Here is a 10,000-nt window from a genome sequence, read left to right as displayed (position 1 = left end):
GGGAGGGAGGGAGGGTGAGAGATGGAGAGTATATATGAGAGACAGAGGCAGTACATATTTGCTGAGGGCCCCAAGTCTTCCTCAACAAACAGAGGTTTGTCTCGGAGGGCCACATTCATCATTTCTTTCCTCCAGTTAAGGAGCTGGTAATTAGGCCCTATGGCCAGACTATCACAGGAGGAGGAGGTGATGGAGCAGGAGGAGGAGGTGATGGGGCAGGAGGAGGAGGTGATGGGGCAGGAGGAGGAGATGATGGGGCAGGAGGAGGAGATGATGGGGCAGGAGGAGGAGGTGATGGAGCAGGAGGAGGAGGTGATGGAGCACGAGGAGGAGGTGATGGGGCAGGAGGAGGTGATGGGGCAGGAGGAGGAGATGATGGGGCAGGAGGAGGAGGTGATGGAGCAGGAGGAGGAGGTGATGGAGCAGGAGGAGGAGGTGATGGAGTGTGATCGATGGAACAGGGGAGTGGGAGAGAGTGTGTGGCATCTGCCCCTTCTGATGCCCTCTCTGCCAGAGCTGTTCAACAGGGGCACCTGAAATGCCCACACACACCCACACACGCACGCACACACACGCACACACACACACACGCACACACACACACACGCACACACACACACGCACACACGCACGCACACACACACACACACACCCACACACACACACATCTACACGCATACACACATGCACACACATGCACACACACAAACAAAACAAAACCAGGGCACACATCACATTGTTTCACTCTGCAGGAAAGCGCTTTCTAGAGCAGCTGATTGGATAGAGCCGATATCAGAATACCCACAGCTGCACACTACAGCCCTACTTCACTGGCTGCTTTCACTATGGTCTGCACAACATCCATATTGACTGCATCTTGTTTTCAAAATATTCTCCATATTTTTCATACATGGAAAAGATCTGTTCTAGAATCTATTTGACAGCTTTGTAATTATTAAATAATGGTGATCATTAGTAGTCATAATGACCTGACGACAAAACTGAAGGTACCAAGGGAGTTGTAATAACAGGTCTGACAAATACCATAGAAACAAACTGAAATGACTTTTATATGACATGACATAGATTTTTCATGTCATACAGGGAACAAGGTTGGTCTTATCCAGGTTATGAATAACTCTCTTGACATTATCTGGCAAGCTGGTTTCCGGGCAGGGTATTTAATGGCAGGATAAGGTACTGTATGTCATGACAGTGTGTTGAGACAAGGCATGTCAGGACAGGGTATTTTAAGTCAGGATAATGTATGTCAGGACAGGGTATTTTAAGTCAGGATAATGTATGTCAGGACAGGGTATTTTATGTCAGGATAATGTATGTCAGGACAGGGTATTGTATGTCAGGATAATGTATGTCAGGACAGGGTATTGTATGTCAGGATAATGTATGTGAGGACAGGGTATTTTACGTCAGGATAATGTATGTGAGGACAGGGTATTGTATGTCAGGACAGACGTGGTGCTCACCTCGGACAAAGTGCTGTTGAGCTGGAATATCTGCCCCTCTCCCTCCACCTGACGGACGCACAGCTTGCAGGTGAGCTCAGCCGTGCTGGAGCTAAAGCGCTCCAGGGTGAAGGTGCAGTGCAGGGTGCGCTGGGAACCGCTCCACACCTGATAGAACGGGATCTCCTGCACACACACACACACACACACACACACACAAATGAGCAAACAGGACTCATGCACAGGAGAGGTGATAGCCTAATGCTATCTGAATTGAATCTAACTGCAGAACGCTTTGCTTTCTCCTTCACTCTGAATGACAAATTTAAGCCACAGCGGCATTTTCCGTTATCGGCAGCCCCCTGATATAGTATATATAGTGCTATCTTTCAAGCCCCGTCAGCCAGGGGCATTTGGTTCACTGACATACGCATATGGATAACGCTGTCAGAGTCAAAGCAAAGGCATTTCAATTGGACACGCTGTGTAAACATCGAACAGCGCTTTCATTTGTGTTTTTTTAAGTGAACTAGCAAGCAATTGACTAATGTGTCACTGCACTATAACTAAATCGTTTGAGTGAGCAGATCTGTTTTCCGCAAGGGTGAGCCTGCCTAGTGTCATCAAAACAGATAAATATTTATTTGTCACGTTCAAGGTTACAGCGTATTGTCAGATATAGCCGTCAAACTCCTCAGAGCCTAATTAAGGGCGTCAGGTGATAAAACTGCCAAACGTATGTATGTATCTCCGTTCGGCGATGTGGGCCACGGGTTTGTGAGACGGGAATATTTCTCGCGCACATTTAGGCGGTCCCGCCTGACGTTTTATGTTCCTGTCGTTTGATTTAGAAGGCAATAAAGTGGGCATAAACGTCTGTGTTCCCTCTATCTCTCCACTTCCCCGCCGAGCGCACGGGGGCCCCTGAGGTGACCTGCTGCCTGCAGCACAGCCCAGACGCCCAACCCTACTCCCACAGAGCCAGACGCCCAACCCTACTCCCACAGAGCCAGACGCCCAAACCTACTCCCACAGAGCCAGACGCCCAACCCTACTCCCACAGAGCCAGACGCCCAACCCTACTCCCACAGAGCCAGACGCCCAACCCTACTCCCAGAGCCAGACGCCCAACCCTACTCCCACAGCCCAGACGCCCAACCCTACTCCCACAGAGCCAGACGCCCAACCCTACTCCCACAGCCCAGACGCCCAACCCTACTCCCACAGAGCCAGACGCCCAACCCTACTCCCACAGAGCCAGACGCCCAACCCTACTCCCACAGAGCCAGACGCCCAACCCTACTCCCACAGAGCCAGACGCCCAACCCTACTCCCACAGCCCAGACGCCCAACCCTACTCCCACAGAGCCAGACGCCCAACCCTACTCCCACAGCCCAGACGCCCAACCCTACTCCCACAGCCCAGACGCCCAACCCTACTCCCACAGCCCAGACGCCCAACCCTACTCCCACAGCCCCGACGCCCAACCCTACTCCCACAGCCCAGACGCCCAACCCTACTCCCACAGAGCCAGACGCCCAACCCTACTCCCACAGCCCAGACGCCCAACCCTACTCCCACAGAGCCAGACACCCAACCCTACTCCCACAGAGCCGGACGCCCAACCCTACTCCCACAGCCCAGACGCCCAACCCTACTCCCACAGAGCCAGACACCCAATCCTACTCCCACAGAGCCAGACGCCCAACCCTACTCCCACAGCCCAGACGCCCAACCCTACTCCCACAGCCCAGACGCCCAACCCTACTCCCACAGAGCCAGACGCCCAACCCTACTCCTACAGCCCAGACGCCCAACCCTACTCCCACAGAGCCAGACGCCCAACCCTACTCCCACAGAGCCAGACGCCCAACCCTACTCCCACAGCCCAGACGCCCAACCCTACTCCCACAGCCCAGACGCCCAACCCTACTCCCACAGAGCCAGACGCCCAACCCTACTCCCACAGAGCCAGACGCCCAACCCTACTCCCACAGCCCAGACGCCCAACCCTACTCCCACAGAGCCGCGCCTAGGCCACAAACACGCTCACGGTCCTCGGTGACATACCCGCTCACGGTCCTGTGACATACCCGCTCACGGTCCTGTGTGACATACCCGCTCACGGTCCTGTGTGACATACCCGCTCACGGTCCTGTGTGACATACCCGCTCACGGTCCTGTGTGACATACCCGCTCACGGTCCTGTGTGACATACCCGCTCACGGTCCTGTGACATACCCGCTCACGGTCCTGTGTGACATACCCGCTCACGGTCCTGTGACATACCCACTCACGGTCCTGTGACATACACACTCACGGTCCTGTGACATACACACTCACGGTCCTGTGACATACACACTCACGGTCCTGTGACATACCCGCTCACGGTCCTGTGTGACATACACACTCACGGTCCTGTGACATACACACTCACTGCTTCCAAAAGGAAGCTCGGCAGCTAATTGAAGTTTCAGGGAACTCATTTCCAAATGCCTCACTTGTACCTTACTGTATCTGCATGACTTTGAAAGGCTACAGTGTATAAATGGTTTTTACTGAAGGGCTAATGATATTATCTTTAGGTTCTCTATTTACAAATTCGAGAGTTGTGGTTGTTCTTTTGTTGTTGGTACTCTTATTATTATTATACGTGCAGTATGCAGTGTGCAGTATGTCAGTGTGCAGTATGTCAGTGTGTCAGTATGCAGTATGCAGTATGTCAGTGTGCAGTATGTCAGTGTGCAGTATGCAGTAAGTCAGTGTGCAGTGTGTCAGTATGCAGTATGTAGTATGTCAGTATGCAGTATCTCAGTGTGCAGTATGTCAGTGTGTCAGTATGCAGTGTCCAGTATGTCAGTGTGCAGTATGCAGTATGTCAGTGTGCAGTATGCAGTATGTCAGTATGCACTGTGTCAGTATGCAGTGTGCAGTATGCAGTATGTCAGTGTGCAGTGTGGCAGTGTGCAGTATGTCAGTATGCAGTGTGGCAGTGTGCAGTATGTAGTATGGCAGTATGCAGTATCTCAGTGTGCAGTATGTCAGTGTGCAGTGTGTCAGTATGCAGTATGTCAGTATGCAGTGTGCAGTATGTCAGTGTGCAGTGTGCAGTATGTCAGTGTGCAGTGTGGCAGTGTGCAGTGTGCAGTGTCAGTATGCAGTGTGCAGTATGTCAGTATGCAGTATGTCAGTGTGCAGTATGCAGTATGTCAGTGTGGCAGTGTGCAGTATGTCAGTATGCAGTGTGGCAGTGTGCAGTATGTAGTATGTCAGTATGCAGTATCTCAGTGTGCAGTATGTCAGTGTGCAGTATGTCAGTGTGCAGTGTGGCAGTGTGCAGTATGTCAGGATGCAGTATCTCAGTGTGCAGTATATCAGTGTGCAGTATGCAGTATGTCAGTGTGCGGTATGTCAATGTTCAGTATTTCAGTGTGTCAGTGTGCAGTATCTCAGGCCCTACCTGGTACTTGGCCAGCAGCTTGCTCTTCCACAGAGTGTGTGGGATGTCGTGGACGGAGAGCCGCAGGTTGTGGCTGCTGTCCTTGAAGCTCAGCGTCTTTGGTTCATCCAGAAGCTTCCCCCCCATCTGTTTCTCCATCTGCAGAACCTCCTGAGAGTACGACATTAAAAACGCTTTAAGCCATGGCACAGCATGATGCGACCAGCTCTTAGTGAGGTCAGAATAACAACACTCTTTTTCACGCATTTCTTTCCTGTGCAAACTTTAACCTCTTGATCTCAAGTCGAATCACATTGCAAAGTGAAAGCTTCAAATTGTTGTACTGTACTGAAGAGAAAGGATAGCAACAAAACTCATGTTTTGCTGTGCTTGCAAGGACAGATTGCAATACATTCAGCCATCTGCAATAGACACCAAGATTAAGTTAGCCATCTGCAATAAACACCAAGATAAAGTTAAAACAAGATAAAGTTAGCCATATGCAGTTGCTAATACATGACTGGGACCCGGAAGGTTGATGGTTCAAGCCAAGATCCGCAAAGCTGTTGAGCTCTTGAGCAAGGCCCTTAACCCTGCATTGCTCCAGGGGGGGACTGTCCCCTGCTTAGTCTAATCAAATGTAAGTCGCTTTGGATAAAAGCATCAGCTAAATAACATATTACAATTATAAATTATGATGACTGTGTGGCTGAATCTTCTGTCACACACAAAACATATTGAAGATGAAAAACAGGCACACACCACCCACACACAAACCATCCGTAACCAGAACATTCTTGGGTTTTCTGACTATTCAGGATTCAGTGTCATTTGCGCCTCGATCTTCGTTTTCTTCACCCATAAATGAGAAACGCTGACGTCGTACCTTCAGAGCGTCCTGGGTGTCGTCTAGGCAGTAAACTCGGATGTGATACTCCAGAGAGGTGCTGGATACGGGCCCAAAGACGGCCAGCTTCAGCCTCTTGGCGGCGGCCTTGCTGACTGACTGGCCCACCAGGCAGTGGGTCCCCAGGGTTTCTGTCAGGATGTGGCACGCCTCCACGTCCATCTGGATGTAGCAGGGCGTGGTGAAATTCTCCTCGCCTACCACCACCACGTCCTGATCAGGGTGTCAGAGAGAGAGAGGCGGGGAGAGAAAGAAGGAGAGAGGGAGAGGTAGAAAGAGGGTGGGAGAGAGAGACTTTGACTTTGCTGTCCCTTTATTGAAACATCTTTGCAAAAAGAAACACAAACATTCAACACACAAGAAAACACCTTGTCACACGCCCCCCATTCATGGGAATGTAACCACACACCCAAACAACGTCGTTCATCAGCTACACAAACTGCACCATCAATATACCAAGTTCTACAAAACGTGTTAATATTCAGAGGGGGAGAGGGAGAGAGAGAGAGAGAGAGAGAGAGAGAGAGGGAGAGAGAGAGAGAGAGGGAGAGAGAGAGAGGCCTGCTCAGCAGACAGCTGCAGACATTGCTTCTGTTTCTCATCTGGGATGGTGCCCTAAAGGCAGAGCTTCTATCTTTTCACGACCCCACAAACTGCTTCTGCTCAACATCAGTGTATGTGTGAGTATGTGGGTGTGTGTGTGTGTGTGTGTGTGCATGTGTGCATGTGTGTGTGTGTGTGTGTGCGTGTGTGAGTGTGTATGTGTGTGTGTGAGTATGTGGGTGTGTGTGTGTGTGTGTGAGTGTGTGCGTGTGTGTGTGAGTGTGTGGGTGTGCGTGTGTGTGTATATGTGTGTATGTGTGTGTGTGAGTGTGTGCGTGTGTGTGTGTGTAAGTGTGTGTATATATGTGTGTGTATGTGTGTATGTGTGTGTATTGTGTATGTGTGTGTGTGTGAGTGTGTGTGTATGTGTGTGTGTGTGAGTGTGTGCGTGTGTATGTGTGAGTGTGTACGTGTGTGTGTGTGAGTGTGTGTGTATATGTGTGTGTGAGTGTGTGCGTGTGTGTGTGCACGCATGCATGTGCGTGTGTGCACGTGTGCATGTGTGTGTGAGTGTGTGTGAGTGCGTGTGTGTGCACGTGTGTGTGTGAGTGTGTGTGAGTGTGAGTCTGTGTGAGTGTATGTGTGTGCATGTGTGTGTGTGTGTGTGAGTGTGTGTGAGTGTGTGTGTGTGCCTGTGCGCGTGCGTGTGTGAGGACCTCCTAAGGCTGAGTATGTGTGTGTGAGTGTGTGTGTGAGTGTGTGAGTGTGTGTGAGGCCCTCCTAAGGCTGAGTATGTGTGTGTGAGTGTGTGTGTGAGTGTGTGAGTGTGTGTGAGGCCCTCCTAAGGCTGAGTATGTGTGTGTGAGTGTGTGTGTGAGTGTGTGAGTGTGTGTGTGAGTGTGTGAGTGTGTGAGTGTGTGTGTGAGTGCGTGAGTGTGTGTGTGAGTGTGTGAGTGTGTGAGTGTGTGTGTGAGTGTGTGAGTGTGTGAGTGTGTGTGTGAGTGTGTGAGTGTGTGTGAGGCCCTCCTAAGGCTGAGTATGTGTGTGTGAGTGTGTGTGTGAGTGTGTGAGTGTGTGTGTGAGTGTGTGTGTGAGTGTGTGAGTATGTGTGTGTGAGTGTGTGTGTGAGTGTGTGAGTGTGTGAGGCCCTCCTAAGGCTGAGTATGTGTGTGTGAGTGTGTGTGTGTGTGTGTGAGTGTGTGTGTGAGTGTGTGAGTGTGTGAGTGTGTGTGTGAGTGTGTGAGTGTGTGTGTGAGTGTGTGAGTGTGTGTGTGAGTGTGTGAGTGTGTGTGTGTGTGTGTGAGTGTGTGTGTGAGTGTGTGAGTGTGTGTGTGAGTGTGTGAGTGTGTGAGTGTGTGAGTGAGTGTGTGAGTGTGTGAGTGTGTGAGGCCCTCCTAAGGCTGACCTCTAATACAGCTGGTGTCAGATTCTCCGCTGGTTTCATTACTGCTGTCAGAGCTGGACGAGCTCAAGCTGTGCTCTTCCCTCTATTATTCATAATCCCCTCGTCTGTGAGCATGTAGCGCTGCCATTCATTTCCTCACATTATGAGGAATTAAAACACTTTGCAGTAAGCTTGGTCATTTTATAGAGGAATTACAGTGGTCATTAGCTTCCTCCCCATGTCCTCCGAGACAGCTGGGATCAAGTGCAAGTGATATAACGAGAGAAAAGAACTCAAGACTCCAACTGATTACTGTATTTTGACATTCACTGACTAAATCCTTGGTCTTTGTATTAATTATGTTTTTCACAAACAACAAATTAAAAACCACAAAACTGCAAAAAAATAAAATATTCTGTTGTTTTTTGAAGCTTCGGGAAGAATCAGCGTTCCCAGCTGCACAAGTGAATTTGCACGATGTCTTTCTGACAAAAGCACAAGTCTGTTTTTTACAGAAATCTGAAGTGATTAAAATAACTAAAGTGTGGAAGGCAGCTCCTGGCATAAAAGGAGCTGGCATAGAAAGTATTATCATTTAGATCTGCCTTTTTAATACATATTCATTACGCGCCTTTAACGTTTGTATTCTTTCCTCTGATTTTTATGATGTAATTGGGTAAAAGTCTTTTCCCCTTGGGGACACAGTGAAATTGGATGGAATTGAACGCAGCTGAACTGATCCGGATCAAATTTAATTTCACTTATTCGAATCGGATTGAATGTAATTGAATTGAATTGATGTTCATTGAGTTGAAGGTAATTTAACTGAACACAGAATCGTTGACTTGTGTTGATTGTGTGCCCCAGTCTATTGAATACCTATATTTTTGTGTAAGTCTCTCCAGTTTGCTTTACAAAGGATTCATCTCCAGGACGCTGCCTGTCAGAGAACCCTCATACCTCATATTGCAGCAGCATCTAGTGCCCAGTTTGCCCTGCTGTAAAATCCAGCAATGCCAGCTTCACCAGCTTGAAAATTGAGCTGGTAAAGCTGGTCATACATTGGTCTAGCTGGATATGAGCTGGTCAACCAGCATGGCCAAGCTGGTCATAAGCTGGTCTAGCTGGGTATGAGCTGGTCACCCAGCAAGTGCTGGTAGCTGTTTCAAAACAGCTTGAGCTGGTCAAAACATGTTGAGCTGGGGAGCTGGTCTGAACTGGTCAACCAGCTAAACCATGTTGAGCTGAGAGCTGGTCTGAACTGGTCAACCAGCTAAACCATGTTGAGCTGAGAGCAGGTCTGAACTGGTCAGCCAGCTAAACCATGTTGAGCTGAGAGCTGGTCTGAACTGGTCAGCCAGCTAAACCATGTTGAGCTGGGAGCTGGTCTGAACTGGTCAGCCAGCTAAACCATGTTGAGCTGGGAGCTGGTCTGAACTGGTCAGCCAGCTAAACCACGTTGAGCTGGGAGCTGGTCTGAACTGGTCAGCCAGCTAAACCACGTTGAGCTGGGAGCTGGTCTGAACTGGTCAGCCAGCTAAACCACGTTGAGCTGGGAGCTGGTCTGAACTGGTCAGCCAGCTAAACCACGTTGAGCTGGGAGCTGGTCTGAACTGGTCAGCCAGCTAAACCACGTTGAGCTGGGAGCTGGTCTGAACTGGTCAGCCAGCTAAACCATGTTGAGCTGGGAGCTGGTCTGAACTGGTCAGCCAGCTAAACCATGTTGGGCAGAACGGGTGGGAAACGGGAGACTTATTTAGACTTTATTTTCCACAAATGAACATGGACCCGGGCGAGCCTGCAGGGCGGCGGGCGTTCCTGAGGAAGCGTGTCGATGGGAGATGGGAACACGCTACGCTCTGGGTACTGTGGGGCTGACACCAGAGAAGGAAAATGCATTTAAAGATATGCATACAATCCATTACAGAAATACAGTACTGTACTGTGAAAAAGTCTTAGGCACGTGCAAAAGACATTTTGAAGATGCTTTCAAAAATAATGAAGTTTCGAAATATTGTTTTTAAGATGCACTATAGAGGGCAGTAAATTGTATAAATTAAATCAAATAAATATATGCCTTTAAAACCGCAAATTGATATTTAAAAAATCAAGGTTGCCTAAGATTTTCGCACAGTGCTGTATAAACATGTTGTTTAGCAATATATTTCTTTCAACAATTCTTACAGAGGAAACCAAATGTTTTCTCTCCGTCTCTCTCAAACTGTAGAATATAATGAGAGCAGCAGGGGTAAAAAAGGCC

At 49.3% G+C, this 10,000-nt stretch overlaps 1 protein-coding gene across 2 annotated transcripts in view; it reads right to left on the bottom strand.

Moving 5' to 3' along the window:
* The window catches only part of LOC133140265 (netrin receptor UNC5C-like), a 213,053-nt gene that overhangs the window by 8,941 nt on the left and 194,112 nt on the right, over nucleotides 1-10,000 (bottom strand). For both annotated transcript variants that reach the window (XM_061260042.1, XM_061260043.1), the window contains 3 exons: nucleotides 5,793-6,026; nucleotides 4,928-5,077; nucleotides 1,488-1,652 (listed from right to left, as the gene is read on the bottom strand). In XM_061260042.1, the coding sequence (XP_061116026.1) occupies nucleotides 1,488-1,652; nucleotides 4,928-5,077; nucleotides 5,793-6,026 (549 nt within the window). The remainder of the gene's footprint in view (nucleotides 1-1,487; nucleotides 1,653-4,927; nucleotides 5,078-5,792; nucleotides 6,027-10,000) is intronic.

Source organism: Conger conger, chromosome 11 (assembly GCF_963514075.1).
Source record: "Conger conger chromosome 11, fConCon1.1, whole genome shotgun sequence".
In the NCBI taxonomy this organism is placed as follows: domain Eukaryota; kingdom Metazoa; phylum Chordata; class Actinopteri; order Anguilliformes; family Congridae; genus Conger; species Conger conger.
This window is presented reverse-complemented; position numbering and strand designations above follow the sequence as displayed.